Here is a 23,729-nt window from a genome sequence, read left to right on the forward strand (position 1 = left end):
TCTAAATCAATGTTAACTTGAACTTCCGTACAACAATTGAATGATGATATTATCATCATCATCATCATCTAAATCCTACCTCAAGATATTTGGTTACGGTAGTATTGATCATCTTTATTATTATCATCATCATTATTATTTGTGATTAGGAAATAAATCAGCTACTTGAAGACATATTAAATCAAGGAATTACTAAATTTCATTCATTGTTAATCATTGGCTTTCAATCTTGATTCGTGTCTTGATTTACCAAACCATGGATTAAATTGTTACCAGTAGTTGCCGAGTTAATTTATAATTAATATTTCATAATCATTGATTTATTTTTCAAAGTTTTCTCAACTTGATAGTAATCACAATTTAAATAGTATTCATGTTACAGCAATTAAATTGATTCTTAGCTTGATTGTTGGCTTTTTTATTTGCACTTTCTAAGGCGGTTAAGTGTCACAATCTGGTTCTTAATTTAGTTACATCTAATTTAGTTTCGGTTATTATAATTGTGCGTAAATTAATTGATAATTAACTAATTGTTTAGATTTTTTTTCGCGAATTTAATTGCTTCGGGATATTTTTATATTCGGTTGATTAACTTGAATAGAGTTTCGTTCGCGTCCTAATGACCTCAGGTCACTTCGAGAACTTGAATTCGAACTCATTAAGAGTACAAAGGCTTCGAATGATCAATTTTCTCCCTTCGAATTGACCAAAATTGTTTATCATTTGATTGTTTGGAAAATTACAATTAACTTGATTCTAAATTAGAGCAAAAATCTCATAGACTTACATTGTATCTAATATTAACTGTTTAATTTGTGACAATCAATTAATAGATTGAACAATCTTAATTTGGCCTTGAAGATCTGAATTGATTAATTTTAAGTTGAACAATCAACTGATGAAAATTATTTCTTCCTGTTCATCCTCATTTCAACGTCTTAATTATCATTAATTTAGTTCATTAATTGTTTCCGGGAATCAATTTAACAATAATTGACCATTCACATAGACATAAGTGAGTAGGCCAATTTGAATTGATTAAAATAACCATATGAATGATAAGTTAATTGTAAGGCTTTTAACCCTTAATTATTGATGTAATTAAAGTTGATACACACAATTTATTTAAATGTCAATTTAATTGTTGCAATTTAATTGATTCCCTTGCACTCTTTACTGTTTATATTTTAAAATTTTTATGACTCGTCACAATTAATTTATGGTTCATTAATCATCTATATTTCAAATTGCAATTAAATGTTGATTGTAAGGGAGAGACTGATTGTCCATCATCATCTGTTGTCTTAATTGCTTTCATACTTACCAATTAGTGGGATCATTAACTCAATCAGGAATATAACAAGAGCGAAAGTTAAACCAACGGCAAAGATTATCAAGGTTCGAGTGAGATATTTCAACGATAACGGGGTTAATATGATATTATTTTCATTTGTTTGGGCTTGGATACATTGGCCATATAGATTCCGAACACCGACTGAACTTAGGTCGATTCGTCTTAGAACATGGTTGTCGAAATTTGAAGTTTCGTAAGCTACTTGAGCGGCTTTGAGAACCGCTCGAGAAACTTTCGACTTCGTTGCTGAACTTATGACCATCAAGTAGAGTAAACGAGCGATCGGCCTTTTCGACAGATGAAGTGGACTTGCATTCACTTCCTCGGGTCCATCAAGTAAACAGGTCATTCCTTTGAGTCGATAGCCGAAGGCCACATTTGCGATGGTCACTCTACTACTGTTATTAACAAGTTCGATCATTTTTAACGGACTTGATTCGGCGGGTGTAATGATGTCCATTCGAGATGCGATATTCTCGTACAATGGGAGCTTCGAATCTTGAATTGGACGTCGACAGTAAAGAATGGCCAATGCCGTGGGTGTACATGAGTGCGTTAGAATATCTTGTAAGGTGTCAATCTGAAGGTAATAAGTTGATTGAATTAATCCGGTTTGGAATGAGGTTGTTATCAAGATGATTGAGAAAAAAGCGAACCATGAGAAATTAAGTCCAAAAAGTGAGACTTTACTGACCAAGGGTAATGATTTTCGACCGATCGCAATCTCGTACAATGTCCAGTTAGTGAGGGTCATTTTTCGTGACAATGAATAAAAGAGACGATTGGTTAACATTAAAAGTATCATAAACATGAAGCAGTAAAATATTATGGAGAGAATGACATTTGAATCTAATCGTTGATTGATTGCGATGAAATCATCTGATCGATAATCAATTCGCTTTGTTGGTCGATTGATTAGATGACACTGTTCCTCTTTCATTATTGAACCAATGGTCAAGTTGATTGGTAGAATCGGGAATTGGCCTGAAGTAAAAGTCTCAGCGAAATCAACTGAACCATTTTGAAGATAAGATAAAGATCCAGAACAGTGGCCTTGGTCATCGCAGAAATCATCGCCCCTCGGGCCCAAATCGACAAGATTAACATTAAATTTGGAAAGAAAAAAATAATAACGAGCTTTAACATAGGGAGCAAAAGAGCCTCCGATTGTTTTGTCCTCGTCGACATACAAATAAGGTTCGAGGTTGAGAAGACCAATGGTCAGTGGTAATTTCATGAGAACTGGAAAAGTCAAACAATCAACAAGTTTCCATCGACTGAATATCGACAATATAAGTTATCGCCTCGAATTTGACTCTTTAAATAAAAACTTTTGTTTCGAATTCAATTTTCATCTCTCTCAACCGACTGTCCATCGAAGTGACCAAAGCAACGGAGTGGACATGCCAAAGTCCATAAGGATATAACAACAGAGTATTAAATTGTTGTTAAAAAAACGAAATGATTAACAAAACAATTGTAAACTTTTTTACAATTTGATTAACATTAATGGTAATTTAATTGCTACTGATCAACAATTATTGACATTGATATGGTTAACATGTAATCGTGTCCATCATTATCAATTACGTGATGACCAATCTAATTATTAACTAACTGTAAATTTAATTCATTCAATAATCTAAACAATTGGTTAATGATTAACTGATTGTCTTATCCATCAAATATCAATTAAAGTTAAACACTTAACAATCATGCTAAGAATTTACAATTAATGATCTAACCAATTGAGATTATAATTTATTGTAAACAAAAATTATCCATTAAAAGCAAATGTTAATTTCTCATAAATTTAATTATCCATAAATTAGATTGAGGAACAATTAATAATCCTCTAAATGGATTAGCGTTGATCGAGAAACTTTCAGGTTAATCAACAGTCGCACTTTTATTATGATAATAATTGAAAATCTCTCAACAATCAATAATATCGATTGACAATCAGTTAAATTAATCGTGAGTTTATGATTAGAAATGAGATTAAAAGTTAACAATCAATTTAATCAAATATTAACTGGTCACAATTGAAGGACTAGGAAAAGATGAAAGAGTTGACCCCTTGACCATTGGTCTAAACCCTTTTGTTGTTGATTGTCCATTGTTAATCTAATCACCATTCGTAAACAATTAAAACCAAAGTGATTAAAATCATTTCATTAATCTTTTCAATTTGCGCGAAAAACTTAATTGTCACCTCAACATTTATCTCTTATTAGTTGTATTAATATTTTTACCGATCAATGAATTTTAAATAAACTTGACAATTGAAATATTGTTACATTTGAATGTAATTTTAAACATCATGTTTTAATCTAATTGTAAATAGATGAAGGAAAAACTGTTAACAACAATTAATGGACCCAAAAGATGAAAATGAAATGACTCTTTTTGGATAATTTAATGAACCATATCCAAAGGGAGGATTAGGAGGAGATGAATTGACAATAGTCAACGTGTGTTTATATGTTGTTATCATTTCCTTTTCCCTTTCGATTGTTACAATTTGATTGTTCGTGTCCATTATTCACCATCGACTTTATGACAATTTATATTTACGCATCTAGAACTCGGGTGGGAGGTTTACCCTCCCTCTCTCTCTTAGTGGTAGGCCCAACAAGCTATTGTCCACATTGACATTGATTCAACAACAAGGAGATAGAGAGAGAGACTTTCCCTTCAGAATTTTTTACTAATCAAACTTAATCACAATAATAACGAGAGAGCATAAATCCAATTCCCTAATCCACAATAATTACGAGATTGGACAATATCATTGTCACCATAATATGATAATAATACATGAAGTAATTGACAAGGGAAATGATGGCGAAGATGAAAAAATGATCAACAGGACCACTTTTCGCCTCACTTGGAGGCGAAACTGTCAACCAACAACAGTTAGAACTTTATTCTAATATTATATAACCGAATTTACATCCAATTCTGTACAATTCAAATTCGATTTTTGATTTTCTATCCAATCTCAATTCATCTTTCCAAAGCTCGATCGTCGTAATGTCCACTGGTCACTCTTGGTCATCTCATTGATTAGATGATATTTACTTTTGTTGGTAAATAATGATTATCATTATCATCGTTATAATGATTAATAATGACGATTTAATAATAATCCTGACCTTATATCGGTGACATGTTGATCTATTGATAATTGTAACTTGGTAGCTAATCATTAGGATTGTTAAGTTATCATTAATTTTGTTTTTGTTAACCAATCAAACTTGCTAATAATAATAATCCAACTAATCACAATTAGAACCGCAATTGTAACAGTTAATCAACATGAACAACAAGATGACTTGTTGATTATTATCATTCAGTTTTCTTGGTACTGGTCAACTCCAAGTTTAATTGTGATCTTTTTTTACTCATTTGATATCAAATTTTTGTCTTCAATCATTTAATTGTTGATTTAATGATAATGTGAAAAGTTAATTGTCAATTTAAATCTTGAATTTCTTTTTATGTAAACATTGAATTGATTTTTTTGCTTCTTCTGCTTATTATCATTTGGATGGAAATCAATCAAATGCTTAAATTGTTGGCGTTTCTTTTTTTTCTTACATAATCATGATTAAGATTTAATTTGAAAAGTTGGTTAATTGTGTTGATGTTTCAAGGATAGAATAAGATAATCAAGAGTATTAATTAATTGTCACATTTAAATTCACTTGTTGCTTTAAGATTTACAGGATTACCTTGGAAGTAGATTGAGTTTTTTTCTTCCTTTTTTTTGTGTTGACAATTTTTCGTAGCAATTAACTAACTAATTGCTGATTGTGATTCCAAAATGGGGATAATCACATACAAACACACTAATCTACGTCATTTTTGTCAATTTTAATTGCTGCTTCTTTTGGCATTTAGTTTAGATTAGTTTGTTTTTCTCTCGGTGAAAATTTTGGTTCCAGTTTTTTGTTGATTTTCATTGAAATGTGATCCTTGATGTTACAAGAAATCAAATTTATCCCTTTCACCATCAACAGATACTTTGTTTCAGAATGTAAACAATAACAATTAAATGGTGATAAATGAATTGATTACAATTATCACTTGTAAACATCGGGCTTATAATAACTTAATGGTTGTTAACTGTTACAATCATTACGAAGGGTAATTGACATGGTAATGAGAAATCAGAGTTATCAACACTCATTGGAAGATGAATCTTGGAATTTGTTGGATGATGATGATGATGATGCTTATTTAGCTTCGTCTTGACAGTAGTTGTAACATTCAAATTAATTCTAGTTAAACACAAGGTAAAAATTGTCAAGAAATTTAAGAGATGAGAAGGAGGATGAGAAGATGATGATTCTTAAAGTTGCTATGTTATAAATACTCATCAACGTTGGAAAAGTTTAGCTTCTTAAAATAGACAATGAATTATGAATATTTAAAGTGGTGGAAAAGTTGGTTAGAATAATTTTAAATTCTAAATTCGTATCAACGATTCTCGCTAATTAGATGATTTTTCCTTCAGCTTTTCGCAATTCACCTTTGGTTTAACTTCTTTTTTCATGGTAATTATGTTGATTCAGGTGATGATAATCATGGTGATGAACACTGGCTACCATGGGACACACACTAGTCTCTCTCTCTCTCATTTTTATATACACTGAATCAATTAGCTAAATAATTCATTGAAGTAAAATAATTAACCACCATGAAGTAACCTTTAAATAGGAAGGAAACTAATTAACTTGAGTTTCCTTTCTATATCTTTTCTTGGATCTTCTTCTCCTATTCTTATAATGGTCTTCATATTTATCATATTTCTTCATCTTCTTGAGCTTTTTCCTCTTTATCTCCGTTTTCTTGTTCATCAGTTTTCAATTTACTGATCATTGATGATCATCATGATGACTGTTGCAAAAATGAGAAAAAAAAGTAAACATAGAGTTAATAGTATGTAAATTAATTGTCTGTTGACTTTAGAAAAAAAAATTTACTCACCTTAATAATTTAAATAAGGTAATGCAACAAGATTACCTAATCATTTTTTCTGTTCAGAATCAATCAATTGGTGATCGTGATTCACCCTTTACAAGTTCAATTAATTTGAACATTTTCTAAACTCAGTTGTAGATAATTGCATCAATATTGATTGTTGGTCATCATCATTAGCACTTCTCCGGTCAATTCTTGACTGTATTCCCTTTAAGGTTGATCTTTTTTTATAATCAAAATCTCATCCGCCAACTCTCAATGTGTATCGAGATTATTAGTATTACAATTATTATCATCATGATTGTTATTATTTGAACAATCAGTTGATGGCCAATAAAGGAGCCAAGAAGAAGATGAGAGAAAGAGAGAGAGAGAAAAAAACAAATTTCCAATTTGTGATGAGGTTTAATTGTTGTTGCTGTTGAAAGACTAATTGACCTGGTTAAGAAGACGATCCGTGATTTTCCCTTTGATGGTCCATCATTTATATGTATATAATATTAGTATTTTCTCTTGGCCTTTCTCTATTAGATGTTGATCATATTGATGATGAAGAAATGATGAGAAGATGATCTAAAGAAAAGGAGAGAGAAATAAAAAGATTTCAGTTATAAGTGACCTGCACCAATTAAGCCAATCAACCAATGAAACTGGTTGGCTCTTTTAAGAAATGAATTGGTCTATTGTCATTAAATACAATTAACAAATTGTAACAAACAAAAGACTTTCTTTGGAAAAGTGATATCAGTTGACATACATTAAGATCCATCAACAGATGAAGGAAAAAAAAATCCAATCTAAAGATAGTGAGAGAAAGAGACAAGTTGATGTTAAATGTAATGTTTGATGTAAACATTTAGAGATTTGATCAACAGACAATTATAATCATCAATATTGATTAAAATAACAATACCTCGGCAAGAAGGTCAAGTTTAAAAGGGATCACATTGATATAATCTATTAATTTGAATTACATATTCTAAATAGAATTTTTTGTTTCTTCTATTCTCCTTACATGTTTTCTTTTCTCTTGTTACCAAAATGGATGTTCTTTTGTTTATCTTCTTGTATGGATCTGTAATTTAATATAGACAATAATCAAACGTTCAATCGATCAATTAATATAATCTTACCATTTAAAAGAAAAAATAACAGAAATCAAAAAGAAAATAAATGAGATAATTAACAATCAACTAATAATAACCGTTAATAGAAAAAGATAATGAGACAACAAAAAAAACAATCACCAAGGCCTAAAGATAAATCCAGACAAACATCAAGCTGCCAATCAGGTAACCAGGTAAGAAGAGATAAGATAAGAAAGTTAATCAATTAGAAATAATCAATGTGAACAAGAAATAAATTGTTTACTTACCATTTAATTAACAAACGTAATCACAATCAATTAATTACTTTCACATGAAGAGATTAACTAACATTTGGCTCCAATTTTTCTTCAAAATTCGAAAAACTAGTGACATCTATCGACCGATATTCTAACCATAATTCAAGAGTTTCGATTAATTAAGATAATCGAATGACCTTAATTAAGAGCAATTAATTATTCTATTAGATGAATAATCTTAGAACAATTTGAAGTGATTAATACAATAAATCAATAACATTGGAATTAGTGATGAAACATTTGATCAATTCCAATTTTTCCAATTGTTAAGACTAATTAATTATCTTAATTAGTTCAACCATCCAAATAATTGATGGAAAGGTTAATTCAATTGTTAATTATATTCTAATTTGATTTGATTTGATTGATTTTTTACTTTTACAATATTGATTAGAAGTGAGGGAATTAATTATGATCAATATTTTGGTGAATAATTTTTGATTGAAAAGAAGAATTTAAATTGTTGAATTGATCTAAATTTTTCTTCCATTAAAATGTTACAATTAAAATGAGAAAATGTTTTCAAAAAAGGAGAAAACAATTACGATTGGAAAACTAATAAGGAGATGATTAGTGGTTTTGTCGATCTCGCAAATCAGATGATCAACTTCGTGATTGGAATAATCAACTAATTGTTTGTTGAGAACGAAAAATCAGTTAATTATTAATGTTACTTAATTTTGTTTCTTTCACCATTACGATCAATTGAAATTCAACCAGAGTTTCCCAAAGGAATTACATTCATAAGATTCAAGAAGTAATTTCCATGAACATGGTTACAAGAAGATTATTCAATTTCCATAATTACTGAAACTGGGAATTAATCATCATCATCATCATCTCATCTTCCTCTTTCTCCTCTTTCTTTTCATCCTCTTTCTTTTCTCTCCTCTAAATAAGCAGAAAGTGTTTACCATTTGTTGGTTTGTCTCTCAATCCATGTAACCTTTTTTGTTGTTTTCTTTTCTTTTTCGCAATTAAATCAATTGAAACAAATTCTAATCATTAATCAAACTCTTTCCTTCACCATCTTAACCATTGATGTAACCATCAAATTCTGATTAAATTCTTTGACTGTGATAACAATTAATTCTGATCAATCATCATTCTCATCATTTCGGTTACATGATAACCTTTTGTTGTGGTTGTTGTTTTGGAGATTAAATTATCTCCAGTTAATCCGTCCGTTAATCTAGTTCATTTTTCTGTCTAATTGTCGATTAATTAAGTGTCCCCAGTGTTTGGAGAATCGAGTGACATCAAATCAATGGCTTTTTAATTCTTCCAATCGGAGAAACAATTGATTTCCAAATGAAATTGCATTTTCCATTTTGATTGGAAAAAAGAAGAAAAAAAAATTCTCTTCTCTATATCATCTTGATACATAATATATTCTAAATGAAAGTCATTCGAGTGATTCGTTCATTTGGTCATCTTGGTTGCCATTCACATCTATTTTCAAGACAATTACTAAATTGTGGACATAAGTTGATTTCTGTTAATCAATCTGCTTACTATAAGACTGGATCTTTTTTAACTGAGCCCAATGGGGTGAAGACTTTTGTTGATCTTCTTGGTTCTCGGGAACAGCAAATGTTGATGCAAGAATTGTCGAAACGTCGGGAATTGATCTTACCTGTAAACGGGGATTCTCAGCCCGAAAACAAAGTGATTCCACCGAATTTTAAACAAATGAGTCAAATTGCCTTCCATCAATCATTACCTTTCATTGGTTTCGGTTTTCTTGACAATGCAATCATGATATTGGCCGGTGAATATATTGATACAACTCTTGGAGTTACTTTAGGTAATATCATTTGTTTGCTTTTTTTTATATAAAAGTCTTTCATTTAATTGTTGACATTGTGGAATGATTTTGATTGTCAAAATTTACATGAATGAGAATTGAAGATGAGATTCTATTTTGTTTTCTCCTTCAATAATGTTAAATATATTGAATGATATGACCAGCAAGATGTACATTTGTTTGTGTACAAATGTGTTTATATATATTTACAATTAGTTGATTGTTGATTGTGGATTGTTTTCTCTTCCTTTTCTTTCATTTGTTGATTGTTCTCCAGGTATTTCAACCATGGCTGCTGCTGGACTTGGAAATGCTATTTCTGATGTTGCTGGAATAGGATCTGCCTGGTATGTTGAAACACTGGCCAATAAAATCGGTGTTGCTTATCCTAAATTAACTCCAGCTCAGACTGATATGATGCGAACTCGATTAAGCGTTCAAATTGGACGAGCGGTTGGTATTTTGATTGGTTGTATTCTTGGTATGTCTCCATTATTATTTTACTCCTCAAATGGTAATAACTCAAGAGAATCAAAGGAAAATCTTGACTCCACCAATCAAAAAGTAGAAGATAAACCAAATTAATGAGATGCAAAGTCACCAGAAGAAACTGTTGGATGTTCATGAAAGGAATCAAATTATTTTAAAATCATCTATTTGCAGCTTGTAATTATTTTAAACAAAATCTCATTTGCTGGATGAATATGAGAACGAAATTAATGAAACCAAAGACAAAACCAATCGCAAAGCATCAAAACACCAATTGAAATGATTTATTCCATCACTCGCCCAAATTTTACCGTTAATCAAGGTGACAATAGGCCATCCACCCAATACCTCATATGAAATTCCTTGGAGGATAATCATCATCTCATCATCATTTCCTTGTGAAAATTAATATTATAATTATTCTATATCGTAACAAATCAACATGCACATCAATTATTAACAATTAAGACCATCCGCTTACTGCGTCCAATTCATCGCCTGTTAATTAACCATTTCCACAATTAGACGTATCCTTTTATTGTATTAATTTGCTTTAATTTGGTTCACTTTTATTAATAGTTACGATTCCTCGTCTTCAGCTTCTTCCAGTACATTTCCTTTGTTCTTTAGAGCTAAAATAGGAGGAAAAAAAATTAGTATTATTATTAGCTGATCATTATAATTGTTATCATATCAAATTAATTCTCAATTTATTATTCATTCATTATTATTGTTGTCAAAATTATGATTATATTGGTTAGATTAGAAGGTATTAGATTAATGATACGAAAATCACATCTATGAGAGTGTATTAATTAATGTGTACTTATCATTATGCTAATTGTTATTACTATAAATGACTATCATCATCCTCATCAATCAATAATATGCATTTTTAACTCTTGACTTTCTCTATTGTATTTCAATGTCAAACTTACATTTAAAAGCGTCCGGATGTTGTTGATAGTATTTCTGATTAATAAATTTAGTTCTTTGATGAATATAATCTAAATCCTCTCTCATTTGTTTCAATACACGACCAAATCTGCGAATCTCTTTCATTGCCATCTCGTAACGAGCCGCTGAAAGGGCATTACAATTAACCAGCATTTCGTTTGTCTTTTCAAATCTCGCCAATCTAAAAGAAATAGGAAAAAGAAACGATAATTAAACGAAGTTCAAACGTCAATAGATGCCAATCTAATCATCAACTGATTCATTGAATTAATTAAAATACCGTTGAATCATTGTAAATAGAGTAGAGAGAAACCTTGAATTGTTAACATTAATTGTAATGTGATAAAATTGTGAAGAGAAAGAAAAATTTTCTATTACATTTGTACAACATGTTGAACTTGAGTTTTTGATCTAGTTAATTTTTCCTTATCTTTGTTAAGCAATTAAATGTTATCCAATCATAATGATGGTAATTATTACTACGGATACGTTGACAAAGTTAAATATCAAGACACTAATCAATGAGTGGGAGTAATTAAAATTACATCACTAAAGTGCTGAGGTGCAACCAGATAGATAAAAGAGGAAAGAGCAGATTAAGAGGAAATATCCACGTCTTTAGAAAATAAAAATCAGGGCCATGGTGAAAGTAATTAGAATAAAACATATTGTTACAATTTAATCTTATAGATTAACCATTTACCAGATTAAAGGGATAAAAAAAATGATTAAGGTGAAGAGCAAAAAGGAGAGAAATATAAAAGAATAACCTATCTCTCATTTAATGAACACTAAATGTTCATTAGCTAGAGAAATAATAAAATGATTTATTATAACCATAGAATAAAATTAATCAAAACCTAATTGTAGAATTTGGTAGTTAATTAAATGACAATAAAAAGATGAAAGTAAAGGACGAAGACAAAGATATTGAAGCGAATGAAAAAAACAAAATGTCTACTTACTGATGTCTTTGTACACGATTGATTTCATTTAAATCTCTTTGGTCAATTAGATTTAACAGTTTACCGATGAAATCTTTTTTTCCATCAGTTAATTGTTCACTGGATTGTTCTTGTGAATTTTTATCATCCGATGGCAAATCCATGATAATTAACTCACAATAAGAAATTAAATTAACAGTCACTTTTTAAAATCTCTTTTTTAGTGTTGACAAATTTGGAGAGAAAAGAAAATTGAAAAGAAGCGCCAAAAACAAATGGAATTAAAATATTCTTTTTGAGGAAAATTTTAATTGTGACAATTGGATTGCGAATTTTGGTGAATTAGTTGATTTTTTGGTCTATTTGTTTTTCTGCGAATTTTTTGTTTGTTTGTTTCGATTTTTTGTTTGTTTGTTTGTTGGACGGTAAATATAATGAACGAAAATATTTGATTCTCATTTAGATAAATTTATTAAATTAAGATTTTATTTTTAGCGTATGTGGATGAGAGAGTGTGTATAAGTGTTGGGGGAGAATTGCCGAACATAGAGAGACTTGGAACAAAAATTTTGTTAAGTCTTTTAAGTTGTTACATATGTTTTGTTTGTTTTACTGTAAATCTGTACTCTGCTGATTATTACTGTTATTGTTTTAACCCACCATCCATGATGAAAGCAAAAAATATCTAATTTAAAAGATGATTAGAAAACGAGTAAACCCTTAATTTCATCGTATAATACTAATACGAAAGCTCCACCGGTTCCTCTTAATACATTTGAAAAAGCTCCTCTGAAGAAAGCTTTTCCTCCCTCCGATTTGTAGATCTTTCCCCAACAATGGGCAGTGCTCTTGTATGCTCGTTCTGCAGGAGGTAAACCACTTTGCATCATCATTCGTCGACGAACAGTGTCAAATGGATAAGAAATTATACCAGAGACTGTAGTTACAGCTTGGGCAATAAGCCATGAGATGACAATTGGGGTCTTCTTTGGGTCAGGTAACATGCCCTTGGCAGTATCGAAGAAACCAAAGTAAGCAGCTCTAATTTATTGGAAACAAACAAAATAATTTTCATTAAAACAATTGATAATTAAAGGGGAAGAGAAAAAAGAAAGAGAGAGAAAAAGAAAGAAAAAAAACTTACCGGTAGATAATAATACCTTGTACAGAGACACCAAAACCTCTGTAAAGACCCAAGTAACCATCAGATTTAAAGGTCTTTCCAATACAATCAACCAATCCTTTGTATTGTCGAGCTTCATTACCTTTACCTACATCAGCAGCTAATCGAGTTCGAGCAAAGTCAAGTGGATACACAAAACATAAAGATGTGGCACCAGCAGCTCCACCCGAAGCTAAATTACCGGCAAAGTATCTCCAGAATTGTTTATTCTTGTCTACACCACCAAGGAAAACTTGCTTGTATTTATCTTTAAAAGCAAAGTTTAGAGCTTGAGTTGGAAAATATCGGATAACATTGGCCAAATTTCCTCTCCAGAAACTAATGAAACCTTGTTCCTTTGGAATTCGAATAGCGGCATCAACAATACCTACAAAATTTTTAAAACAAAATATTAAAACAAATAAATTAACATCAAGGAATTAATAAAATTGAAAGGAAAAAGTAAATCCCTTCATTTCTACATGAGGATAAAGAGTAAAAGCTAAGAGGAAAGAGCAACGTAATGGTCTTCTAATTACCAGCCCTAACAACCTCATATCATTTTATTCTAGTAACATCCTGTTATCATGCATCTACCTTGACGTAGACTCAACCAGTTATTGGAAAAGTCTGACAGTCACAACTATACGAATTATATAAAAATGATAAAATTTGAAAAAACTTACAAATTAACAGAGGTCAAATTAATAAATTAACAGATTATACAACAAATCAAATCTAATGATTATTAGAGTAAAAAATGAGGAGTGATACAACTCAAGGTCATAGTAACCTCAGTTTAACCTATTGATGAATCTACCCTTTGATCCAAATTGTAATGTTAAAAATAGCAAAATTTATCGACTAGAATATGGAATAATATCACAAAGGTTAAAAGCTTAAAAAGGTGAAGGTTATTCTTCAATGATAAGAACAGAATCAGAATTGTCTAGACAAGAGCAAGAGAGAAAAAGAAACACAAAGGGGACAAGAAGAAGAAAAAAAGAGATGACACGTATTAACAAAGAGAAAGCAAATAGATAAAATTATTTCTTAATTGTTAAAAAAAAGGTAAAAGAGAAGTTAATTAGAGTAACAATTAACTACTTACCCTTGTATCGTTGAGATTCAGCAATTTGTTTAGATGAATGTTGAACCTGAAGAAGAAGCTTAATTCTTTCAATTGGAGCTACAGCAGTTTTGGAAATGGCAGCAGAAATACCACCAGCCAAGAAATCCTTGGCGAATCCGGACATATCGAACGACATTGCGACTAATTGTTCTTTAATTGGACCTAAATTAACAATTAATGAGAAATTAGAAAAGGGAAAGAGCAAAAATGAAACCAATTGTTTCCTCTCTCAACAAACTCAAACTGAATAAATGTTAATTCAGTTAAAAGGAAGAGACTCACAGGAAGTTGATCGACAGCGAATTCTGGTGACAAGAAACGAAACTCAAATTCTAAATTCTATTTGATTTTTTGTTCTATTCTCTTTGTTGAATTGGGAAACAAATCTCAAGGTTTAACACTCGTTGGCTTAAATTCAAAGATAATTAACTAAACCTTGAATTAGCTCTTCATTTATTAATTTCTTATTCCGTTATCTTTACTCTGGAACAATTTTCATCTTTATCTTCATCTTTTTCATCTTCTATTATTTGTTAATCTTTCTTGGCTTTTCCATTTCTCATTTGGAGGATCCGCTTTTTTTTTCTCTTCCTTTTTGTTTCTCTCTTTTAATCTTAATGTTAACCAGATGATGTGATGTGACATGAATGGGTTATCTTGCCAAAAATTAGAAATGGTTCCCCTCAAGTTCATTGAGGATTGTTCCAATTATTCAAGAGTCATTCAAAGTTATACTCAATAGTAGGAATCAAATGTGTTACTTGTATTTATATATTTTTCTAGGTATCATTTGGAAATCAATGTTAATCATGGAACGAGTGAAGAGTAAAATATTTGCTCTCTTTTTTTCTCTAACTAAATGAAGGTAAACTCAATTAGGTGATGTTCTTAATATCAATGGTGAAAAGAACAAATTTACAGGTAAATATGAGAAGATAATCAGTGAATCATGGACTAAATATCACTTCAGTTGAACCAGTCGCTTTGGGAGCAAGAAATGTTCAAAATTACTACTTGATGGATTAACCGATTGCGGAAATGAAGTGATTGTTTCAAAGTGTCAAATTGGTTCAATTGTTTGCACCCTTAGGTTAGGGTAGGTTAGATTGGTTAACAATTGTAAGAATTAATTGTGTAACTTACTTGGTGTTTCTCTGCTAACCAAATATCTCGGATCGCATAAAATGTAGACCTTGGAATGTTGAAATACAAGATGATCTTATCTTCAGGTAAGTAATTCTCGTAAGCGGTAATAATTGACCTTCTCTTGGCACTTGTTATTAGCGAATAAGGTGATTGACAACTATGGTGACGAGTTAACAGGTTAAGAAAATGATCAACCATGATTAACTTGAACAGAATCAAATCAACAGTTGTAAAGAGTAAGTAGTTGTTACCACTTCTCTAGTTAAGAGTAGTTATCACTGGTTAAGAAAAGAAACACAATCAGATGATTTTGCTCTTTCCAACAGGAGAACCTCAACGGATACCAATTAATTGCTTGTTGGAACAATTTAAACAGTGGAGAAACAATTTAATCAAAGTTACTCTGTCTAAGAACGAAGTTGGAATAACATCTAATTGTTTGAACGCTACGGTTTTTATTTGTTTCTTTTCTACCAGTCAACATTTAATTGTTTCTTTTTCAAATTAATCCGATTGTAAACAATCCAGTAAATCCTGAGAAAAGAAACAATTAACAATCCAATGGCCAATCAACGATCTTAAATAAACAATGTCGACGTTTCTAGACATTGTTTTACTTTTTAAGATCTACTGGTAATTAGAGATTTAAGAATATGGGAAGTTCAAAGTGTTAATTACCTTTCGAAGTTTAAATTATCCCAGCCAATCAGAGATTCTCATTAAATAGAACAGTTTTTTTTCCTTCTCAAATCGAGTTAATTGTTCTCTTCATGGAATCACAATTGTTTTCAACTATTTACAAGGTAAAAAGATGATTATGATTATCTGATGATTAAATTTTGTAATTCGAGAAGTTGAAATGAAGGAAAAACATTACATTTAATTTCTGATCTTTTAGTTAATTTATTAAATATTATTTCACTTTTAAAGTATTTTGGATGTTTTTAAATAGTTGTGTATGTGTGTATAAGTTTAAGTGAATTGAAACATGGTAATTCTAAGAGAATAAACTTCCATAACTAATAAACAATGTTAAAGGTGAATTGGAATCTGATTTTAAAAGGTTAATTGTTTCGTTTCTTTATGTATGGTTTGCAATCTTTAAACGTTTTTCTTTCGGTTTAAAGCTGGAACACATATTCTTCTTTAATCTGCTGATTGTTACTATTAACCCACCATCCATGATGAAAGCAAAAAATACCTAATTTAAAAGATGATTAGAAAACGAGTAAACCCTTAATTTCATCGTATAATACTAATACGAAAGCTCCACCGGTTCCTCTTAATACATTTGAAAAAGCTCCTCTGAAGAAAGCTTTTCCTCCCTCCGATTTGTAGATCTTTCCCCAACAATGGGCAGTGCTCTTGTATGCTCGTTCTGCAGGAGGTAAACCACTTTGCATCATCATTCGTCGACGAACAGTGTCAAATGGATAAGAAATTATACCAGAGACTGTAGTTACAGCTTGGGCAATAAGCCATGAGATGACAATTGGGGTCTTCTTTGGGTCAGGTAACATGCCCTTGGCAGTATCGAAGAAACCAAAGTAAGCAGCTCTAATTTATTGGAAACAAACAAAATAATTTTCATTAAAACAATTGATAATTAAAGGGGAAGAGAAAAAGAAAGAAAGAGAGAGAGAGAGAGAGAGAGAAAGAGAGAGAAAAAGAAAAAAAGAAAAAAACTTACCGGTAGATAATAATACCTTGTACAGAGACACCAAAACCTCTGTAAAGACCCAAGTAACCATCAGATTTAAAGGTCTTTCCAATACAATCAACCAATCCTTTGTATTGTCGAGCTTCATTACCTTTACCTACATCAGCGGCTAATCGAGTTCGAGCAAAGTCAAGTGGATACACAAAACATAAAGATGTGGCACCAGCAGCTCCACCCGAAGCTAAATTACCGGCAAAGTATCTCCAGAATTGTTTATTCTTGTCTACACCACCAAGGAAAACTTGCTTGTATTTATCTTTAAAAGCAAAGTTTAGAGCTTGAGTTGGAAAATATCGGATAACATTGGCCAAATTTCCTCTCCAGAAACTAATGAAACCTTGTTCCTTTGGAATTCGAATAGCGGCATCAACAATACCTACAAAATTTTTAAAAAAAAAATATTAAAACAAATAAATTAACATCAATCAATTAATAAATAGTAAAATTGAAGTGAATTACAATTTCTTAACCCATTTGATACAACCTTAATTTGGGCATTACCCAAAATCTTGATACTCGGCAATTTAAATTTTTATCTAGGTTTAAATTTTCTTCCTTCTATTCTCTTTAATTCACCTGAAAACACTAAATTACCTAAAAATATTTACAATAAATATTTAATTCTAATTATGTAATATAAATATAGCTCAATAAAAAATTGACCATTCAAGGTCACAGTAACCTCCAATTTAACCTAGACAAAAGCAAAGAGATGGTGAATAAGCAGAGTGAAGGGATAATATTACCCAGCAACCAAAAAAAAAATAATTAACTAAGACTGTAATAATTAGAAGAGAAAGGGTCAGAGTAAAGGTCAAGTAACAATTAACTTACCCTTGTATCGTTGAGATTCAGCAATTTGTTTAGATGAATGCTGAACCTGAAGAAGAAGCTTAATTCTTTCAATTGGAGCTACAGCGGTTTTGGAAATGGCAGCAGAAATACCACCAGCCAAGAAATCCTTGGCGAATCCGGACATATCGAACGACATTGCGACTAATTAATTGAAATACCTAATTCACCGAGAAGAAAAAGGAAAAGGAAAATTAAATTACAACCGGAGAGAGTTGAATTTGACAAGACCAAATGATTAGGAACAATTTATTTTATTCAACAGAAAAAACCTCAACGTCTCTGTAAAGGTTAAGTGGCTCCATCTTATTAATAGAATAGAAAATCAGAAAAAGAGAACAAATTTTTGTTCGAATTGTTCACTTGGCTTGTTTTCTTCACCAAATAATTAACCAAGTTCTTACCTTTCGAAGACAACAAGATAATTAGATAAAAACAATTAGATTTAGTTAATTTAATTCTTGATTAAAAATTAATAATTAAAAATCAAGTTGAGTTGATTCAATCTCCATCTTTCGGTCAACAATTGAACAATTTTTTCTTCTACAAATAAGTGTCGCCATCTCGTAGAATCGATTGTCTATAAAAATCAAATTCGTTCACGATTAAGTTTTAATCTCAAACAATTAGTTAAGTTTATTGTTTAATTTGTATTTAATCAGCTTTATTTAAGTTTTAAAAGTTCGGTTTTGTTAAGGAAAATGCAATAAAATGAATAATTGTTCATGTAAATCTTTTAGAGTTCAAGGTAAGGTTCAGGTCTTTTGGTAGTCAAGCAAAAAAACAATTAAAATCATCAAAAATATCGGGAATATCAAACTACCAAGGTTAAAGGTAATAAAGTTTATCTTGAAGATCATCACTTGGTTTACTTTGGACATATTGACCCATAAGAAAGGCCAATTTATGAGCGTACTGGGGAAAAGAAGAGAGGAAAAAAATGAGATTAATTATTGATATCGATTGATAAAGTAATTAGATTTGGTTAATTTTCTTACCTGACACGGAGCAGGGACTCTAATTGTCGCTGGAAAGTTATAGTAAAGATGAGTTAATTTGTAGGATAATCTTTGAAGTTTATCTGGTCCAAGGCCACATTCGTCAATAAGTGAAATGTAATGTGTCGGGGTAACGGTTCCTTGGTGAACATGTTGAGATACCAAATAAAAGTCATAAAATTGTCGTCGGGTGACCGTGTGATCGATAACTGACCCAGGCGGTGGATTGGTCATGTTACGTCCAGATAAATGCATAAGTTTAACGTTGACTCGTTTTTGGACTACAACAAGAGTGATCTTTGGCATTTCTAATTTTAATTCTGGTAAAGACTCAATTAAACCTTTAATCGATTCACCCATTTGTGGAATCTCGTAATCACGAACTGTCGCTAAATCCCCATCACCAACACCATCACGATAGATGAAAATTTTGCCAGGCATATACTTATTAATATCCATGTATCTACGAATGGCAGCGACAATCGCACCTCCAAAAGTGTTGACAATTTCCTCACGTCGATTTTGAAAGTAACAACGGGAATACCATTGGGTCGCATTTTTATTCATCGATGAAACAACCCCAACAACTGAACGCGCTTTATTGGACGGATCGTGATAGGAATCAAGGCCAACGTACATGGTAGCCGCTAATGGCATTGCAACGGACCATAATTGACCACCTTGTTTACAAGCGATTTGCATGGCGATGTTGATGCAAACTGATCTAAATTTGTTTGGTGTTAAAGTGGCCACTCGAACCACTTGGGAAGGTATTCCCAGGTCAATGCAGCAAAGTTGTTTAATTGCCGCGTATCGATCCTCTCGTTGTGAAGATCCTGGAGTCATGACCACAATTAACTCAGCGCTTTTATCAACCTCTCTAAGTGTCTGTTTGTATGTGTTGGCGTGGTCATCTCGAAGTTCAGTTTTTCGAGGATTGTCAAAAGAGAAACCCAATTTTCGAGCAACTTGTTGTAACATTTTCAAAAATTCATCGGCTTTAGCTCGATCTCGAGCATTGTAAATGAAGTACCAACGTTTTATCGGTTTAGATGCCAAAATGACAGCGTCTTTAATTTTCATTCCCCATTCTGCTTTATCACCCGCTGAATGTTCAACACCATTACCAAAGGTCAGCTTTTCATATCCAAATTTACGAGCGTAAGTTTCAAATGGCCTGGCATCAATTTCCATACCCCAATCGGTGAGAATTTTTCTCGAGGCTTCACAAGAATTTGCATGCTGAATAAAATCAACTAATCGTTTATATTTAGCCTCAGGCGATATCTTCGTATGTGTAGCCAAATCTTTCATAACCCGATGGTCAGAACGAATATCATCAGTAAGTCCAGTTAAATATGACAACTCAGGTACCAAACAAATAAGAGGTGATTCCTCCTTTAGACAAAACAATTAAACAAAAAGAAACAGACATAATTAGAAATCTATTATTAATCAATCATAAATCAATGAGTCAAGGTAAGTTTATGATATCTGCTCATTAAATGACTTAATAGTAGAAGCAAAGTAAATTATGATTGGAGAGAAAAAGCTATTAGATTAAAGGTCATCGTGGTTAATTAATCTCAACAACAGAGATAATTAAGTCAGAAAGAGAAGAGAGAGAGAGAGAGAGAGAGAGAGAGAGAGAAGAGAGAGAGAGAGAGAGAGAGGATAACAATTAACTTCGTAAACAAAAGATATTGAAAGAAAACATTCTTGAGATCAAGTTGATTGTTATAATTAACTGATTGTAGAACGAGATACTTACGGTTTGATTTCGCCTTGGTTTTGGTCTATGGAGGAGTAAAGGTTGTTTTCCATCTTTGATATCGACGCCCCAATGTTGTCGGAAATAATCAATGAAAGTGATCTCTTGACCTTCTTTCATGGTGAATTTGGATGAAGGGGTTCGAGTAAAGTCAATGTCGTCGATTCGATAGGCACGGTTATTATATCGAGTTAGAACAATCGCTCCGACGAGTAACTTGTTTGCTCTTATAGCAAATTTCGAAGGATCGTCTTGGAAGAGTTCGTGTAACATTTCACGGGCCGTTTTCTTACGAAGAACCCGATGGGCAGTGTCCACGTTAAGCATAAGTCCACCATCGTACTCTTGGATCGCACAAACATAACCAGGCCAGACTTCTAGTTTATGGGCTGGAACATCAATCTTACCGGTGGGATTATAATGGTGCATGTTTAGTTCAACCAATTGCATCGCTCTCATCACCTTGTTGAATAGATTGTTGTAGAAATTAACTAATTCTTCAGTCGGAGGCACTTTAACATGAGTGATGGTTAGAATGACGGGAATTTCGACCGCTGGATTAACGGTGGAAATGATGCAAGGCTCTTCTTCCAATCTGTGAGGAAGGAAAAGATTAGTTCCAGTGAAGTTGGAAATAGTTCCAATCTTTTCTTGAACTTCAGGAGAATTTAGAATTTTTCTTCGCAAGGTTATTGAATCGATATTCGGCTCGAAGAAAACTGCGTACAGGTGAATTTTTTTCTTGGATTTCACATTAATCTTCATATAATTTACAGCGACTTTAAATTTCTCTCCATCCTGGCCAACAACTTTGTTCTCAATTGGTCTCAAAGCCGAAGGAACTGGTGGACCAGCGATGGATTCGGTTGTAGTTGAAGAGACCGAGGGAACTGGTGATCGAGATCCTCCTGATGCTGGTGAAGAATCACCCGTTTCACTTGCCGCCGAAGATTGAGCTAAACTTGACTTCGGACTTGATTTCGGACTTGATTTACTGCTGTCACTAGTCTGAGTCGATGAATCTTCACTTTCCGATGGTTCAGGAGATTGGGATCTCGGAGTATCAGGTGGAGTCTTTTTGATGAGAAATCTATTAAATTTACCACGAATTTTAATATTCCGTTCTGGACTATCACCTCGAGATCCAGACGGAGACGAAGGCGCAGCAGGGGAATTGGAACCATGTGAATCGGTGTCAGAAGCTGAAGCAACAGATTGTTGTTCCGATGGAGGGTTAGAGGCTTCTGACTGACCGGAAGCAGGAGTTGACACCTCGGAGTCCGAAGTAGATTCAACCTCTTGTTTGGAGGTCGATGCTTGGGGTGGACTTCCTAGTCCTTGTTTCGCCTCTTCCTCTTCTCGGGCTTGTCTTTGCTGCTCAATTTTCAGCCGCTGAAGTGTCTGAAGGAGTAACTGTTTGCCCCCTCGGCCACCGGGTTTTCCTCGTCCAGCCATAGATGAGAAATGACACTTAACGAATATAATCAAAGTCCGATGGTAGAAAAAAAATGGAATCAAAATGGAAAAACAGGCGAAATCAAAAGAGATAATATAAAATCCGAAAGTACGAAGATTAAAAATAAAGGTAATGTTAACAAGTTCAAAAAAAGCTAAAAATAAAATGCAAATTTAATCAAGTGAATCTATTTATAGAAAATCAGTGGTGCCATCTACAAAAAGATAACAAATAAAAACAATGATTGATGAGAGATAAAAACAATTAGCAACAATTAATCAATTGGCTGAGCCATTTTAAGCGTTTCCATTTGAGAAAAGTTTTGTTCTTGCTGGTCAGAAGTTGGTAGTTGATTGGATGGAAGTGGTAGATTAAATGGATTGGAGTTAATGTTTGACAAATCATGATTGAATAAAAAATTAAGAGGAAACATATTGGTGAAATTGTTGATTGGATTAAAAGTAGGAAATTTAGTTTGATTCAATTGATCAATGGTCACTTTTGCTGGTACCAATAAACCGGGAAGAATTGAATGAACTAAACCTGACCCATTGGCCAAAAATTGATTATAACCAGGAATTGCAAACCAGGCGACATTATCACGATCCATTTCATCATTGATTGTCTCATCGGGTGAATTGTTGAATATGTTGAAAATACTTGACCATAGTGAACCGGAAGACTTTGCATCGGTCATGTTGGGCCGAGAAAAGAGTAAAGTGGGTAAATCCGTGAAATCAACTATTCTAACTGCACTAGGCCAAGGTTCGGTTGGGGCTGATTCGGAAGGTGAACGATCAGAACGATGACTTGGTGGAAATAAACCGCCACCAACTCTTCCCCCTTGACCAAATCTATTTAATCCACTTGATGATCCAGTTAATCCAGCTAATTGCGCTAGAGTATCAAGTCCAAAAATACCAAGAGTAGCAGATGATTGATCAACAACCACTGAAAAGATAAAAAGAGTTGAAATAAACAATTTAAATTGATGAGACATAATTAACAAAATACAAAATAGAGTGTAAAAAGTAAGTGTATAACAGAAGTGGATTCAAGATTGTCTTGAGTAAACAGTAATCGTTAATCAAACACATCCATGGATTAAATAAGCAAAGAAACCACTCACCAATTAAGCTATTGCTTTTCCTACATGTTTACAGAGGGAGAGAGAGAGAGAGAGAGTAAAAAAAGAGGGAGAGAGAAATTAAATCACAATTGACCTTTGAAATGGTCAAAAAAAAAATATCCCATGGGGAGAAAAATTTTTCATCTCAATTTGTACTCCAATCCAGATAAAGTTGCAAGGGTGAATTAGCGAAATGGAGGTTAAAAATGAAGGAAAATCAGATGGGAATAGATTTCCCTTTGGTCAATCTCGTGATGAAAGAACAATCAGCAAAAAAAAAACCATTGACATTGGTCACAATCTATAAAAAAGAAAAGAACAAAAAATACAAAAGAGAACAAAAAATCACAAGAGAAAAGAAAATGATTGATAAAAAGAAGATGATGATTGGATGTTCAACTTTAAACAGAGATTAAGA

The 23,729-nt window shown here is 32.2% G+C and overlaps 4 protein-coding genes, 1 long non-coding RNA gene and 1 pseudogene across 5 annotated transcripts; 1 reads left to right on the forward strand and 5 right to left on the reverse strand.

Annotated features, from left to right (window-relative positions):
* Nucleotides 1-4,918: 4,918 nt before the first annotated feature.
* Nucleotides 4,919-7,784, reverse strand: LOC128386018 (uncharacterized). Its single transcript, XR_008324855.1, has 6 exons — nucleotides 7,719-7,784; nucleotides 7,477-7,624; nucleotides 7,257-7,418; nucleotides 7,101-7,140; nucleotides 6,350-6,916; nucleotides 4,919-6,259 (listed from the first exon to the last, which is right to left on the reverse strand). It is a non-coding gene; the product is annotated as an uncharacterized LOC128386018 (long non-coding RNA).
* Nucleotides 7,785-8,368: 584 nt separating this feature from the next.
* On the forward strand, nucleotides 8,369-10,642 carry LOC128386121 (transmembrane protein 65-like). Its single transcript, XM_053345102.1, has 2 exons — nucleotides 8,369-9,555; nucleotides 9,833-10,642. The coding sequence occupies exons 1-2, from the start codon at nucleotides 9,147-9,149 to the stop codon at nucleotides 10,138-10,140; spliced, it is 717 nt and encodes a 238-aa protein (XP_053201077.1). The 5' UTR covers nucleotides 8,369-9,146; the 3' UTR covers nucleotides 10,141-10,642.
* LOC128386126 (kxDL motif-containing protein CG10681-like) lies at nucleotides 10,297-12,186 on the reverse strand. The gene is made up of 3 exons (XM_053345109.1): nucleotides 11,967-12,186; nucleotides 10,983-11,182; nucleotides 10,297-10,676 (listed from the first exon to the last, which is right to left on the reverse strand). Exons 1-3 carry the CDS (start codon nucleotides 12,107-12,109, stop codon nucleotides 10,624-10,626), a joined length of 396 nt encoding a protein of 131 aa, XP_053201084.1. The 5' UTR covers nucleotides 12,110-12,186; the 3' UTR covers nucleotides 10,297-10,623.
* A 223-nt stretch (nucleotides 12,187-12,409) lies between these two features.
* On the reverse strand, nucleotides 12,410-18,197 carry LOC128386201 (uncharacterized; annotated as a pseudogene).
* A 386-nt stretch (nucleotides 18,198-18,583) lies between these two features.
* Nucleotides 18,584-22,336, reverse strand: LOC128386114 (piwi-like protein Ago3). Its single transcript, XM_053345087.1, has 3 exons — nucleotides 20,727-22,336; nucleotides 18,956-20,353; nucleotides 18,584-18,872 (listed from the first exon to the last, which is right to left on the reverse strand). The coding sequence occupies exons 1-3, from the start codon at nucleotides 22,179-22,181 to the stop codon at nucleotides 18,786-18,788; spliced, it is 2,940 nt and encodes a 979-aa protein (XP_053201062.1). The 5' UTR covers nucleotides 22,182-22,336; the 3' UTR covers nucleotides 18,584-18,785.
* A 1-nt stretch (nucleotide 22,337) lies between these two features.
* LOC128386119 (uncharacterized) lies at nucleotides 22,338-23,291 on the reverse strand. Its single transcript, XM_053345101.1, has one exon. It carries the CDS (start codon nucleotides 23,180-23,182, stop codon nucleotides 22,457-22,459), a length of 726 nt encoding a protein of 241 aa, XP_053201076.1. The 5' UTR covers nucleotides 23,183-23,291; the 3' UTR covers nucleotides 22,338-22,456.
* Nucleotides 23,292-23,729: the final 438 nt, after the last annotated feature.

This window comes from Panonychus citri, unplaced genomic scaffold (assembly GCF_014898815.1).
Source record: "Panonychus citri isolate SS breed McGregor unplaced genomic scaffold, ASM1489881v1 Contig00063, whole genome shotgun sequence".
NCBI classification, from domain to species: Eukaryota; Metazoa; Arthropoda; class Arachnida; order Trombidiformes; family Tetranychidae; genus Panonychus; species Panonychus citri.